General features: G+C 36.6%; 1 protein-coding gene across 24 annotated transcripts in view; it reads left to right on the forward strand.

Annotated features, from left to right (window-relative positions):
- Window positions 1-16293, forward strand: part of DLG1 (discs large MAGUK scaffold protein 1) — a 150282-nt gene that overhangs the window by 106935 nt on the left and 27054 nt on the right. For 23 of the 24 annotated variants that reach the window (XM_027464830.3, XM_027464832.3, XM_027464836.3 and 20 more), the window contains 3 exons: window positions 1149-1305; window positions 2292-2394; window positions 13500-13614. In XM_027464830.3, coding sequence (XP_027320631.1) covers window positions 1149-1305; window positions 2292-2394; window positions 13500-13614 — 375 coding nt within the window. Of the gene's footprint in view, window positions 1-1148; window positions 1306-2291; window positions 2395-12512; window positions 12666-13499; window positions 13615-16293 lie in introns of those variants that run through there. The other variant, XM_013094579.5, reaches the window with a different exon arrangement.

Raw genomic sequence — 16293 nt, forward strand, 5'->3', positions numbered from 1 at the left:
ATCTGCAGCAGGTTTATTAACGTGGTATAATGATCCAGAGCACCTAGGTTTTCATGTCATAGACTAGTGATAAATTAGCACTTGGAAAAGATGAATCTAATAGCTGATGGGGGAGGGGGGTGAAATTTAGGAATTTGATGCTAAATTAATTTAAAAGCTAGTGCAGAAGTGGAGCAATTCTAAAGATCAGAATACATCATCTTTTCATATGTTTTGGAAAAATACAGCATTTTAGTTTGTCCTATAAATTAATAATGAATGTCTCCAAATACTTAATGTCCATTAATTGTTCTTTAGTGCTCTCTAGTGATTTTTTAAATGCAGTGCACAGTTGTTCTGTTTTATTATTAGAAGTTTTCTGTTTCTGAAATCATCTGTACTTTTCTTCTATTGAGTAAAATAGCAGATTTTTGGAGAGAAGGTTTCTGCACTAGAAGTTGGCTGACCATATCTAATGAATTCATCCTTTTAACTTGATCAACATTTATTTTTTTGGTTCCTCATATGATCCAGGAAGCCAGGAATGGAACAACTTGGTTTGCATTTAACTTTCTAAGTTGCAGTTGCTGCAAGTAAATTACAAATGTATTTAAGAATGACATAAATTCAGATTTTTTTTGAAAGGGTTTGTGTATAATTCTTGAACTTGTCTTTGCAATGTTTATTGCTTGACCAACTGGAGTGAAATCAGAGCAGCAAGGACATATTTTTCATTATTAGCATTTCCATTAGAATTTGTTCTTGAAGTTTCAGAGGAGGAAAAAACGATTTTGTTACTTATTACCATTAGATGGAATAAGTCTGTCGGCTATATTGAGGTTCTTGAATAATATGGGAAGTCTTAAATAAAGACATGTAGTGCTGAGCAGGCTTGTAGCATAATAGGAATTTGGAATACATACTAATGGCACGTTCGGTTAACCTAACAAGAGGGAGAATTTTTTGTTGCAAAAAGCTAAATTTAAGATATGGAAATATTAGAAGCTATTTGAAAATCTAAGCATTTGGGGGAAGAACACTGTAACCTTAAAAGTGTGATTTTTGATATCTGAATTTTCAATACTTCTGTAAGAAGACTTAGCTTTTCTAACTGTTTATTTTACTTTTATTCATGACTTTTAACCAAGATTTGACATTCTTTCATTCAGGGAGCCTAGAAAGGTCATCCTGCATCGAGGATCAACGGGTCTTGGTTTCAACATTGTTGGGGGAGAAGATGGAGAAGGAATCTTCATCTCTTTCATCCTTGCAGGAGGGCCAGCAGACCTGAGTGGCGAGCTTAGGAAAGGCGATCGTATCATTTCTGTAGGAATCCTTGCTTCTTTTTTTTGTTGCTGTTGCTTAAATAAGTTTTCCATTCTTTTGATAATAATGCCAGATAATAGGATTTAAATGCGAAGAATATCATTAGGTAACTAAACTAAATTTGAAACAATGAAACAGTTGCCAGTATATTTCCCAAGTATCTTTGAGGAATTTATTCTGCCTCAGTTTCGCTGGAATCTGATGACATTTTCCGATCCCAGAGAAATTTTGCTAAACTTCCCATTAGTCTTACACATATCCATCTCATAGCTGTCTGAGGGCTTTTTCTATATTACTACTGAAGGTTGTGTGTTTCTTCTTGAAATGACTTAAGTTATGAACAACAATTTCTTAGGACTATTACATTGTGATTTGTTAGCTATTTAAGAAGAAAAAATGTCTCTGCCATTATTAAATGCTGTTAATAAAGCACATCTTTATTTTAGTTTGTAACAACAGTGAAAAATGCTTTGGAGACAAGTCTGCTTCAAACATTTCTTTTCTGACACTATTTTTAAAACTGCCATATTGAAAACAACTAGGCAATTTCACAGAGGGTTAGGTCCATCACTGAATGTTAAACATAGTGGTCTGTAGGCACGCTTTGGCTAACAAGGTACCTCAAGGCCTCTTGTAGAAAGGTGAGGTGAACCACCACAGAAAGCAGCATTTAGTGCATGTCCCTAATAAGAAAGAAAAAGATCTTAATCAAGAGAATTAACCTGGGGAATATTAATTCATTAAGTGCTATACTGTAATTATTAAGCATTTCTTAGCAGATGGGTATTTGTGACAGAGGATTCATTGTATAAAGACAAGTAATCCTTGTTTGTATTAACTAGCTCATAGTGTTGGAAATGGGGAAATCTCAGAGGACATGGAAACTAGCTTGTATCCAGTTAATTTTCATTAGTCTATCTTCTGTAATGATAATGATAAACACAAAAATTTATTTTGATAAAGAGGATTTTTTGTATTATTTGTAGGTAAATGGAGTAGACCTGAAGGCAGCAACCCATGAACAAGCAGCTGCAGCCCTGAAGAATGCAGGCCAAGCAGTAACTATTGTAGCTCAGTACCGTCCAGAAGGTAAGACAGTTGCCGTACATATCCAAGTTTCATTTCTATAATTTGAAACTCAGGTAATTTAAAGTGTCTTTCCATCCCATTCACGCCTAACCCCCTGTTTTGAGCCGAAGAGAAACAAGTAATGTAATAGATGTTGACACATACCTGTTAGCATAATTGCAAGCGGCCACAGTGGAATATGTGCAAGCATTGGTGCCACAGTTTGGTATGTTACTTGCTCAGATCATGTTCAGAATTTTGATTTTTAATGTTTTTAATGTTTAAATGTTAACGCTGTCAGAACATGAAGGTCAAGCTAATAAATCCAGAACTTAATAGAAATACCATGTTATTGCTTATTCCTTCTCTGTGTTGATTAAGATGACGTGAAGAAATCAGGTTTTCATTCCTCTATTTCATACTACGCTGGTATTTCTATTTATCCAGCAGTTTCTTCTGATCTGGATTAGACTGCAGTGGATGATTAATTACCATCCTTGTGGGTTCTTCAGAAACCAAATAATATTGCCTCATCCCAATGCACATATTTGTCCTCTTGTATCTCTATAGCAAGCTTTGAATGTCTTTGCCTATTTGATACTTTAAAAATTCAATAGTCTTAAGATGTTACACATACCTTGAGTCTGTGACATTGTTTATTGTTGTTATACATGTAACAGGATGTTCTTGTTGTCTCATTGTGAACTATGATGATCAACAGCTTTCTACAATTTTACTAGTTTGGATAACATACCACTAAATCTTGTTTGCAGTGACTTTGTCTGCATAAACCTTTTCCTTAACAGTCCTGGCAAGGGGTAATTGTGTTTATCAGGACTGGACATTGAGCAGGGCTGCTACCTTCATCAGAAATTGTTAAGTAGCTGGTTGCAGTACACTTATCTTCATTTTTTTCTCTTCTTCCATCATGTTTCTCATATCCAGTCCTCACTGAGTCTTTGAAGTGTTAGTTTTCCACATCTCCCTCACCACCACCTGCATCAACATCATATCATATCTCAGCCAACCCAGAAACTCTAAGTAGTAAGGCCAACTGTTTTGTTTGTGTCTGCTTCATGGTCAGATCCCTGCAGCTAGCCCATATGGTCAATGCCTGTATTGTCTTGCAAGGATGTGCATCCTGTTCATGTATTGAATCTGTAGATTGTTCTGTTCCAGGACTGAATAGTATGATCAGCATTTGTTCTAGAGTATTTGCTTAGGCTTTGTGTCATAATTTTCAAATACTTCTATTGATAAACATTTGGCCTATCCTTTATTATTTTTTAGTGTTCTCACAGGTGAGTCAAATTGTTACACTTTCTTGCTCCAAGCATAGGAATCTCTCATCTTTTTAAGAAATAAAGCTTGTGTTTTTTATTTGCCCATGGGTCAACCTTTTGAGAATCTGGCTTTTTTTGTTGTTTTTATTTTTTTTTTTTTTTACAAAGAGGGTGTCAGAAAGATATTTTGAGATGTAGTTCCTAGTAGTAGGACAAATGTTTCTCTTGTAGAACATATCCCAAGAGACAAACACGTTTTCTTTCTTGCCAAAAAAGGTGTCCAGACTTAATTCAGAAGAAGCAGTTTTACAGTTCTTTTTGTGGTACTCATGTTTATAAAAGCATTGGACCTTTTCATACTCTGAAAGTTGGAGCTCTTTTTGTAAGGAAGAACTAAGCATTTTGGATGGATCCTGATCTTTCAGCATTGGGGAAAAAAAAAAAAAAAAAACAAAAGAAAAAAACAACAGATTTCTTCATTACTGCATGTCCAAGAAGATAATTCATTTTCTTGAAACATGTTTTGAGGTGCTTGACTGATGGAATTTTGAGTCATTGCACAGAGGTTTGCCTAAAGCAACATACGCTTGCCTTTCTTAGAAATTTTTCAACAACTGTCACTTGCAGGCTTCAAACCTAGAGCTGTACTTACTTCTTCATGATTACTGAAGCATTCACATCAATACTGCATGCAGGTGAGCTGCATTGAGTGTGGAGTTCTCAGAATTATAGGGCCCGTTTGAGAGGATGGATGCAGGAGAAGTTTCTTGAAGCATCTTAGATTGTAGACAGGTATCTGACATTCAAAGAAAGATACATTTTTTTTTAAAGTTGCTTGGTTCATATGCCTGTCTTTCTCTTTGAAATAGTACTTAAAGTTTACATTTGGAGTGAAGATGATGGAAGCATGTTAGGTTTTACCTTACCCTTTTGAAGTACACCACAAAAGAAAAGTGTATCTAGGAGACTGTGATCCATTGTAGTTTGGAAGCAAACTGAATTGACACACAGCCAACCTACCTCAGAGAGCTCTAGCTACTAATACCTGGCTTTGGCATCTCTGCTTTTTTCTGACTTGCAGAAAGAGATTGAATGAAACTCTAGCTGTCAGCTTCTTTCAGGTCTGATGTAGGAAATAATTTGAATCAGATACTCACTGTTTATAGCTTAGGGATCAGTGAAGAGAGTATTTCCTTAAAGATTTATATTAATTTATTATCATAGGAAAGCAGCCTGGTTCAGGTTTGGCTTTCTAAGTAGAGAATATAATCCTGGCCGTACTGTGTATTTGTTAAAAATACTGACGTTTTCTGAGAATCTTCAGATTTCCTAAATTATTGCTGCTAATAATCTCCTTTTTCCTTACTAGATTCAGTTGAGTTGGAAAATGATATTTGTATAGCTCCAATTTTTGATTATGTCATTCAAGATAAGGTTAAAAAGCATTAATTTGAATAGTTCATAAACTTATTGTTCATCATGGGTGTTTCTCAAATGTCGTTATATAGATGAAGCACATCAGCTATAACTGCTTGCATTGCATGTGTGTTATTTATATTTGATTGCAGCAGGAGTTCAATAAAAGATGCTGACAGCTAGGGCAGATCAAGGAGATTCTAGACATCCATCAGTGCTCATTATAACTGGGTAAATAGATTCAGTATGATAGGAGCATTTGGAAGACACTTGGGACCAGCTCACTTCATTCCCTGTAACTGTATGTGACAGTTTGTATGTTCACAGATGTGGTGGGAAATGTTAATTCATGTTGTAACATCCTGCAACATTAGCTCTGCCAGAAATACCCCTCTTGTTTTTCTGCTCTGGTTTCTGTGGGGGGGAAATAAAAACAAACAAACAAACAAAAACCCTTTGCAAGCAGTTCTCCCATAGAAAAGCCTGAGTAGGCTGTTTGTAATAAATAAATGAATAAACCCCTACCATCAAAAGGGTTGAATTATCCATTGCCCAGACTCTTCAAACCCAGTTAGACAACAGTTTAGCAAATGCTGGTTACTGGACTTGGGGTAGGATAACGTGGCTGAGTTCCACTGGAAGTGAACCTGTAGCAGTTTCAAAGAATGTGACATTGCTCCAGTACACAAAAGCCTTTTGATGAGCCCTTCTTGTTTGTAGAGGTTTCTGAGCCATTACATTTTGCTGTTGTCCCCTAGCTCTGTAGATAGACCTCAGTGCCACAATGCCTTTTCCCTCTTTCTGTAGCTTCTTTGTGTTTTCCACAGAGGTAGGATGGCAAGTAAAAAATGCGGTGTTAAGAGAAAGCTCTAAGCCATTTATATTTATGTATATCGCTTATGTGTGTAAATTCAGAGATGGTCACTATTACAATCATGCTATGTAGCAGTCATAAAAGAACACGCAAATCTGAGTGCTTGAAGGGAATGTAGTGAGGAGAGGAGCAGCAAGGGGGGAGTATAGGACTGTCCAGAGATATACAGCCTTTGGAGGGCTCTGTTTTTCCTCTTTGTCCCATTTCACGTGGACAGCTCCACTTCTGATGTTATGTCCAATCAAGTTATAAGGTCATCTGAAACACTCATGTGTTTTGAGGATAGCATAATAATACAGGGTTACATGAAAATTCAGAATTTCTGGAAGGCTAGATTCTGCCGTTCTGGAAACATATAAGACACCAGTTGCTAATACACACATCTTCCTTTAATTTTATTAAAGGAAATAGAAGCGATTCTTTGTGGACCATTGCAAAATGTATTTAAGATTCCTTATTTGGATCCAAGCACCTGATACCTTGTTAGCCATTTTTAAGGTGGATTTTCATGTATTTTTTGTTTTGAAAGAATGTATAAATCTACTAAAGAATCAACTATGAAAACTTAATATTTTTTTATTCTCTTGTGTCTGTAAAGCAAATGAGTCAAAAGAAAAAAGAATGCTTTGGAGCTTACCTTTCAATGCCCAGGATTGAGCCGATTTTTCTGTTTCTGACGCTTCATCTATGCACTGTTTTCTAGTGGCATTTAAAATAGAATAATGAATTTCAGGGAAAAGGTAGCACTTTGTGTAAGCTAAGGATTTTTCTGAACATTTGTCTTGAAATACAAGTACTCTATTTATAAAAGTCCACCTGAAGTTGTATGAAACCAATTATGCTTTTGCAAAGCTTAGTTTTCAATATTTGTTGCATATCAAGAGGATGAGCTTTACTCACTTCTTGGTGGAGTAATATGAATTGTTGTAACCAAAGATGGTTTAAAAGATCATCATGTCCCAGTTCCACAAACAGAAAAAAAATATTTTAAAATAAAAAATTAATCTTCTACCCTGTTTTGGGGTATGTGATCTCTAGTCATCCAGTCCTTTTCTTGCCGTTTGTTTTGTACACGGTTTTACTGATTTGAGTAATCCAGATTAGTCAATTAAAGTACCTTTAAAATCTGTCGCATTAAGATTAGAAGGAGGTTTCTGCTATAAATAGTCGTGATAGGTAACACTGTAAAGCAGCTTACTTATGTTTTAATCCTTTAAAACTTCACTTCTGCTCTTTAATACAGTAAATAAAATTGTGAGTCTTTCTTAAAGAACAGTTCATCCTTCTACAAGTGGTAAATGTGTGTTAAACCTTCAACATTTTTGGTAAATTGACTTAAGCAGTGGCAGTGACATTCCGAATTGTGCAGGTTTTGTGGAAGGAGTTCTTTAAAAAGATGCATTGGTATTTAGTTGTCTGTTTTGAAATTCAGTGGCCTAGACTTTCATTAATGAGGTTCAAGCTCCTCAGGCCCCAGAGTGTATGAAAGCCACCACTAGGACTTGCAATGCAGTGTGACCTCTCTCAATTCAAGTTAATATAAAAAAGCTAGCATTGCTGCATAATATCATCTCTCCCAAAATGATTTATGATGTTTTTAATGTCTGTGCATTTTAATATGAAAGCCACCACTAGGACTTGCAATGCAGTGTGACCTCTCTCAATTCAAGTTAATATAAAAAAGCTAGCATTGCTGCATAATATCATCTCTCCCAAAATGATTTATGATGTTTTTAATGTCTGTGCATTTTAATATGCAACTTCTTCACAAATATTTTTGAGTAGTTGAAGTAAATAGGTATATTCCATAGCCTCTTCTACTCACTGTCATTCTTACTACAGTCTGTAACAAGAACAGATAGGGAAGACATGAATACTATCTATGAGTTTATTGAATACCAGTGTAGATAATCAAGAGATTATGATAGTTCATTGCTAGAGATCAAAAATACAACTTCACTCCACTGTATGCTGTGCCAGTCCTGCCTCAAAAACTTAGAATTGAGTACAAGGTCAGTGTGATGGCTGTCCTAACTTACTGTCAGGCTCCATTTCTCAGTGTGTTTGTAGGCAGTGATAAAGGAAAATTATGAGTATTCTGAGAGTGCAGAAGAAAAAAAAGATACAAAATTCTCAGCAGATTCCTGCCTTGACAGATTCGATGGGGCCCACTAAAGGAGGGCTTTCCGCAGACAGATGGTAAGCGAAATGCAAGGGGCATACTTTTTTTAATTAAAGTGAACTTTTTTCAGCTCTTAATGGGTTCAGTATATGTAGGAATCTATACTTCTCAGTGCTGTGCTACCATCTGTTCCCTCTACACACATCCATGCTTTCAAGAATTGCTTTTCCTTCTGTGCTATTTATGGAATCTTCCACCCCCTTTAGTAGTCTGTACTTTCATTCCTCTTTGCTAGAATGTGTGTTGCAGACCAAATTAATTGTCCCTGTAGCCTCTTTGCCACCACCACCACCACCCTGTACCCCTGCCTGTATAGTTATTCACCATCTATCTGTTTATCCCTGTTGTCTTGTTCACCAGATGGGCTGTCCAGGAGAGTTAGACTGCTCAGACCCTTTCTCTGAAGTTTTGATTTTTTAAAAAGTAAAAGTTGATGTTGAAAATGTTGCAGTTTTCTAGGCAAAATATCTTTGGGGGCTGGAGACCAGAGGAATCTTCCAGGATTTCGTACTCTTGAGGGCAAGGTATCATTCTTCTTACCTTGTTCTCATAAGCCCTACATATTTGTGCTTGGTCAGTAAGAGACACAAGTGCTGAGTTAAGATGATCCCTTTGGTTTCATCTAGTACTTTTGCTTTTATGTTTTTTAGCTAAGGAGTTTCTTAATAAATCATCTATGTCGGGTATACCCATTATATGAAGTGTTTCATTAGTGTAAATGTGATATTACTTCTCTGCAATTGGTTTGCATGTTTTTTGTTTAATAAATAGTAATGTATTACTTCAGGGATTGATCAAAAAAAAAACCAAAAAACAAACAACAAGCGCTTAGGTGGTTTTCTGTTCCTTTATTAATGAAACAAAATTATGTTTTGTATATATCACAGTTGATACATGCACATCTCACATACAAATTCCTGTATGTGGAATACCAGCTGTTGGTTATTGATATTCCCTTCTTACAGGGCATGTAAGACGGAGCAACTGGGGCCAGTCTTCTGACTGCTGTCCTGGGATTACTTTTCTATGGAGATGGCATCAGTTATCCTCTCTTTCCTAAGAGATCAAAGGTGCTAAGGACAGTTGATATCCAGCTCTTCCAATCACAGAGTTAGAGACATAACCTCTCCTGGACAGATTAGCAGACCTCACACTTTGCTTTATCATCCCCAGTTTGAACAAAGCCTGAACAATGTTATCTAGTTCTTAACAGGGTGCAGATCCTTTTGGTACCAAACTGATACTGATTTTCTGTGGCTATCAGCCATTTTGCTGTTGTCTTACTTTCTGTCACTGGCATTAGTTTCAGTATCACTGTATTTAATATCAAACTTTGCAGGAGTTTGAAGAACAGAATCCTGTCTACTTTTCAGTTCCAAGCTCAAGATTTTATTTGAGGTATCTTATCCCCTGAAGCCTTCTGTAAGAGGAGCACAAATTCTTAGCTTGCCCTATAAAAAGAACACAACAGATTCCATCTGCACAGCATTTAAGTTTTCATGAAATATGCAATGCAGACCCTTCTCGGTCCCAGCCCTTTTTGTTTTGTTTAGTTTTGTTTTTCTTTTTAGCTTTATTGGTGTAGCCAGAGCCTCTCTGTAGAAATTGTTCTCCTCCTTAGTCCTACAGATGTCCCTGTCACGTATTCAGCACTTATTTCCCAGCAGTTTTGATGAGTAAGGTTAGATTATTGTAGAAAACTGCAAATGCAGCAACCTGCAGATAATACATAAGATAAGGCAGAATTAAGCAATAGTAGAGAATAGCCTCCCCTTCTAACTGTCTTAAATACGTTAAATGGGTGGAGATATTTTTCAGCAGTTGAAAGGTGACAATTTAAAAAAAAATTGCATTTTTTTTTTCCAGCAGATATTGCAAGTAACTGCAGGTATTTTCAGTACTGAACTGGTTGCAGCATCAGACGATGCTTGAATTATCTATCATTTCCATGCTTACTTTCCTTTCATGAAGGGTAAAAAAAATAATCTCACGTGTCAGAAATCCCTGCTACCCTTCTTTTAGTGTGTTTGAAGTTTAGAGATTTAATCTTTCATGAAGAACCAGGTGTAAAAGACTCAAAAGATCACTTCACAAGTGTGATTTATTTATTTGTTTTTTAAAACAATTGCAAATTCAGTCGCATACACATGATAGAGCTTCCTTGGTGGCCAGCCTTGGTCTGAAATGAATTTTCACAGGAGACAAAGAACTTTTCTACACCCAGCTTCCTTTGGTCCCAGGTTCAAGACACACCTTTGTGACAGTGACTGCTTCATCAGAACTGTATGAACAGACAGAACTGTACTCATTTAAAACAATGCTTCTTTACAGATGCAGAAGTATCTATATCCCCCTTAGAGAGGACGGGGAAAGAGGGATGGATGTTGCCAGTTGTTAGCAATGTCACTTTCTGCACAGTGGAACACATTCACAATTGCTGTGATACGTGCTGCTGAAGAGCCTTTATAGAATTAGTTGGTTTTCCTAATGGGGATCTGGAAAAACCAGAAGGAAAATGCAGTGCTGTGGCCAGCATCAGAGGAACAAAAGGCCCTGCAGTGAATTAAATTCTGCTCTGCTGAGTACCAGAGTAAAGCGCAAACCATCTGGCTAGGTGCACTCTCCAAAATGAGCTCAGTGATAGTCCCATGGATTATGTGTTCTTTTGTGATCAGTAAGAACAACAAAGTTAATATAAGGACAAGTGCAGAAACGTGCGTAGGTGAACATGCGAGAAATTGAGGAGAATATCTGCTGCTGAATGAAAGATTTTTTTTGCTTTGATGCAAGCTGTCCTAGGAGTATGGAGTTGTTAACTTTAAGTATGTTCTGCCCTATTAATTTATCTGGTGTTTTACCTGGAGCAACTAAATAATTTGGAGGGCAAGCTATGTTTCAGTCAATAAAGAGCAGTGTGTTTAAAGGGTTACGCTTCCTTTGCAATGCAGTGGTTTGAATTAATTTTCAGTGAATTGACAGGTTAAAAACAACAATGAAAAATCTATTCTCAGTGTACTTAAGTGATTCTTTAGGACATCAAAAAATCTTATCAGCCTTCAGTCTCATCATAAGGATGAGCACCGCATTTTCCCTTTTCTTGTGACTTGGCTTTGTGGCTGTTCTGAAATGTTCCATCTTGTGTGGGGAGAGAGACTAAAGAAAAGAAGGATTTTTTTTTTTTTTTGCTTGCCCTCCTGTATCTTCAATGCCTCGAATTGTGTGAAAAAAAATAAAATTGGCTTGTCTCAGTTTTGTTCCTGTGTGAACGAATGTGTGAATTTTGGTATCTGTCTCCTGATAAGCAAAGAGCTCGTTCCCTAGCTGTTCCTGTAAAAGGAGTCTGTTCTCACTGCAGTCAGTTACACAATTTTCAGTTGTGAAAGGGAGACAGCACCTGTTAAACAGGAGTTTAATACGAACCTGTACATTCATATAAATGAACTGAAGATACGTGGCTACTGTGTGAAATCTTATTTAGATTATTCCTCGCAAAAAGAGACTCTCTCAGATTTTACAGTCTAAACAGATAAGGCCAGCAGCAATGAGGCAGGGGGAATGCAAAGCAAACCGAGGTGCCTTACCCACGGCCATGAGCTGCGGCACTGGCACAGCAGGAGTGGGCCAGTCTCTCTCTGTGTCTGGGTCCTTCCCTTAAGGGATGTTGCTTTCTAAAAATTGTCGTTTTGTCACATTCCTCTTGGGTAGCCATCCAGTCATCTTGAATTCTTTTGCAATTAATAATAACATCAGTAGGGTGGAAATAATATTTTTGTTTCTTGTCACACAACGTCTTTAGTTTGGTTAGGGCTGGTAAGTTATTTGATCTGGGCTTTGTTTGTACAAAGGCACTAGATGCTGTTTCAAAACTCAGGATGCTATTAAGAAAAGCTACTAGCTTTGGGCTTTAAAGGACAGCAGTCAGGATTATTCAAGAGTCTGTTCTTACTGTCTGTAATCTGCACAGGGCTAATTCTGGTTGCTATTGCTAGAATATAAGTTTTATAGTTACCTGGATGAATGAACTGGTATACCAGAAACTGGTTTACAGAATGTTCTTCTCTAACTTAATTTTCTTCTTCTTCTCTTAGTTAATCTGTAAATCTTGGCACTCATTATCTGATGAGTGTGCAGGGATAAATTCCTACAGAATGCAAAATGATAAATTGTTCGTGGCATTTAAGATGACTTAAGTTGAAGGAACTGCAGTTGAGAGATTTCCTCAAGATTTTTTGCATTTTTCGAGCTCTCATTATCAGTCGTGTGTGTCTTGAGTAAATTTGATGCCCTCAGGGAATGAGGGTGCAGCTAGGGAGAAGAGCACAAATGAGGCAGTTCAGCAGCTGCTGGCTGCACACACCCTGGCTCTCCCAGTGTTGACTCGTTGTAATCTTGCATCACGTGGGCTGGCGAAGGTGGTGGCTGTAGCGCGTTTCCTTTAACTAGAAAGGTTTTAGCAGTGGATCTGTTGATCCTGGAGTCCAAACTGTTCAACTGAAGGAAAAACTTGTTTTGAGTTCATATTTTATGCTGACAACGCGTAAGTACCTTGCTTCAGGATTTGTTTCTCCTGAAGAAGCAGTTCCTATTTTACTGTCTGCCTTCATAGATAAATCATATGCATTTAGCTTAGTTTTATTAGTGCATAGTGCTACTTAAGAACACAATCCGTTTTTCCAGGATTAACATTGTACATAATTATATAGAGGGACTTTGAATGTCTTAATGCTGTTTATAAGTGGATCGAGATTCATGCCAGAATTCTGGATTTTTTTTTCCTTTCTTGAGCTCCCATGGGAACATTGGCTAATTCAGAAAATGCTTTGTGTGTTCCCCACCTTGTAGTGCTAAATTCTGTGTCTAATTTAAGTCCAGTAGTATTAAAGCATCTGTTCAATTCCAGCTTTTCAGACACTTGTAATTCCTACATCTTAGCACTTATGATATATAGTTTTGTTTATAAATATATGTGTTTCAGATGTATGTTATGAAGTTTTATTTTGGTCATTGGGTAGAATTTATATCAGTGTTTTTATTACTATAAAATGATTGTTAGCAGAATTGTTTGTTTTAATTAGGAACGTACTGGTTGCTGTAAACTATATTAAACCTTTAAGTATAATGGATGTTTGCTTCTGTTTATTTGCTTTGTGTCATCATGATTGTTTCAATTTTTATTTCATTTGATAAATGTAAACCTTTATGTAGCTTTTAATTACAAAACATAGTGCTTAGTAAAAACATTGGATTTTGATAGTGTTTTCTTGCATTAACAAAGCTGTAACAGACGCTTATTTTCTGAGATTTGAAAATTTATGTAAGTTAATCCCCAGAGAATAGGGGAAATTAATAGCAGTGCTTCCATTTCTTACAGAATACAGCCGTTTTGAAGCTAAAATACATGATTTACGGGAACAGATGATGAACAGTAGCATTAGTTCAGGATCAGGATCATTGCGAACTAGCCAGAAGAGATCCCTATATGTCAGGTAATGATCTTTTTCACCATATTACTAGTGTGTTTTTCTGCTTTCTGTAGACTTAGTATTTCTGTGTTTTATATGTTAATTTACTTCTTACTGAACTTACCAATTTGGTATTTATATGATTGCAATATATTAAAAAGAAAGTTTAACTTATTTTGATTAAAGTAATACAGCTGGAAAAAAAAGTAGTATTAGCTCTGAGAACTTGGAAGAGTGGTGCTTTTACTTGCTTTTTGTTCTGCCCCTCAGAGATGATGACCAGTCAGTAAAAACATTTATTCTTTTAAAGTCTAAGTAACAATTTAGCAACCTGTTTAACTCAATCTGTGTTTTTGTGACACAAGTCTTCATTCTCCCCTTTAAGTTCTTGAGTTTAAATTTAGAGTCTCCCACAACTTAAGCTTTGGCAAGTGGCCATCTTATTTTCTTCAGCTTGCTTCGGTCATATTCTCAGCTTGTATTAGGAAATCAGAATAGCATTCTGTTACAGAATAATTTCCGTGGTAAACAAGTGATCACCAAATAAATAGGCCAAAGTGAATAAATTGAGTAATCTTCATAAATTTATTCAAACAAAATTAAACATAAAGGTGGATTAAATGAAGTGGGAAATACAAAATATAAAAGCATGAAATAATTAAGAAAATAGGTAGTTTCCCCAGGAAACTGTGGCAAGATGCAGCTTATGTAATATGTAATCTTACTCCTCTGTCAGTTGCTATGTACTGAAAAGGTGTAACATTTCAGGTGTTGAATGTGGGTAAAAGGATTGCATTTTAAAAAAGTAATTGATGTTTGAGTTCCCTGAACCGTCTCATCTCCGAGTTGAACAAAGACCAGCAGTAGCCTCACGGAAGAGGACAGACCATTTTAGCAGAGCAGGTTAAGACTTCACTAGTGACAGTGCTTGCTTTAAACTTGATTTAAAATGTTGTAGGACCTCACTGGGCTTACCTGCTAAAATCCTAGGCTCAGGTGCTGTTGTCTTCTCCCATTTAGAAATAGGCCTCAAACAGTTCCCATCTCCCAGTTGTGCTTGGTATCTGTTTACAGGACCACAAAGTGGAAAAAAAAATCAGAAAAATGAGCTAGACTAAATGTATTTAGTCTGACATAGTTCCCTGATCACTGTACTCTTGTAGAAATAAAATGTCCTCCAGAAATGGGGGACTCCAGAGAGGAGTCTTAGAATCTGTTTTTACTGGTATTGCCATCAAAAGAAATGTTGGTGAAAATTTAGTCTGAACTGTAAGCAATGAAACACTGCTCCAAACATTAGGTTTGTGGATTATTATTATTATTTTACTGTTCTCCATTTTCTTAATCTTAAATTTCCGTTCTTTGGCAGAACAGACTTCAAATATGTATTATATATACATGTATATATAAAACTAAAGGTTACTGTAAATATTCAGTGCAACAGGTTATATTGGGTTTACATGGCAAGGATGGCAAGGGTTTGGTAGCGGGGTAGGCTGCAGGGGTGGCCTTTGTAAGAAACGTCTAGAAGCTGCCCCATGTTAGCGGAGTTAATTTTATTGAAGTCTGGGGGATTTTAATGCAGCAGAAGGGGATTTTTTAAGGATGTTCTTAACATGGTGACTCTTGTTAATCTTACACCAGATTTCTGCGATTTCACCTTTATGTTTCCCATGTCCCCATTTTTCTCACAGATGCACATTCTTGACCTGCTTCTGTGTTTGTGCAGGCCCAGCGTAAGCTGCTTAAAATAGCAAAATTAACTTTAACCTACAAAAAAATGGGCTATTTCACATGATTCATCTCCCACTGGTACACTGTACAACCACATAAACATACATGCTGGTACAAGGAAGTATACCTGGTGGATGGAAGGGTGAGTGGCAGAGTAGCAAGGCTGCTGATATTTAGAATTTATTTAGCTGTGGAGTTTTACCTTGAATCTTTCCAGGTTATGAAGTGATTGTGACTGCACAGTATCGGTGATGTTTCCCCTTTGGCAAGCTTTGTGTACTGTGCCTGTGTTACCAATTGTTCTTTTCCTTATTTCCTTCCAAAGTATTAATAAATGGGTAGCTGGTGAGGGAAATAACATGATTAGAAATCTAACTATTCGGAAGACTTACTGAATGAAGTGAGACTAGGAAGGCCAGACTTCCTATCATGAAGTTACATTTATGTTATCCACAAGTATTCTATGCCCAAAGCAGATACTGTTTTGTTCATGGTACAGTATCTATTAAGCTTTGGGAAAGGAAATCTTATGCAAGGCAGCTACCTGGATAATTGCATCCATGCTCAGAAAAGGCTCAGACATTTGTGGTCGGTTTCTGAAGGCTTTTAAAGAAATGCAATGAATTACTCACCTAGGGTTTCTTTTTAGATTGACTGTAACGTAGCCTGTATGTTTTGACCTATTACTTCGGTAGCTTTATCTGGCTTCTGTTTTTTCGTAGTTTTTTGTTTGCTTGTTTGTTTGTTTTTGTAGTTTGCTTTAAATATTTTTGGGGTCATAATTTAAATCTTCAAGGATAAATGCTAAAATACTAACGATAAGTGCTTGATAACAGTTAGCCACGTCTTATTTCCATAGGTGAGTATACATATGGACATTGTGGTTAGATCTTCATATCCATAATCACAAGATTTATCACCTTAGCCCTCATCATGTAGCTAAGCCTAAACAATCTTAAGTTTTGCTTG

The sequence above is a fragment of the Anas platyrhynchos genome, chromosome 9, assembly GCF_047663525.1.
Source record: "Anas platyrhynchos isolate ZD024472 breed Pekin duck chromosome 9, IASCAAS_PekinDuck_T2T, whole genome shotgun sequence".
Lineage (NCBI taxonomy): Eukaryota > Metazoa > Chordata > Aves > Anseriformes > Anatidae > Anas > Anas platyrhynchos.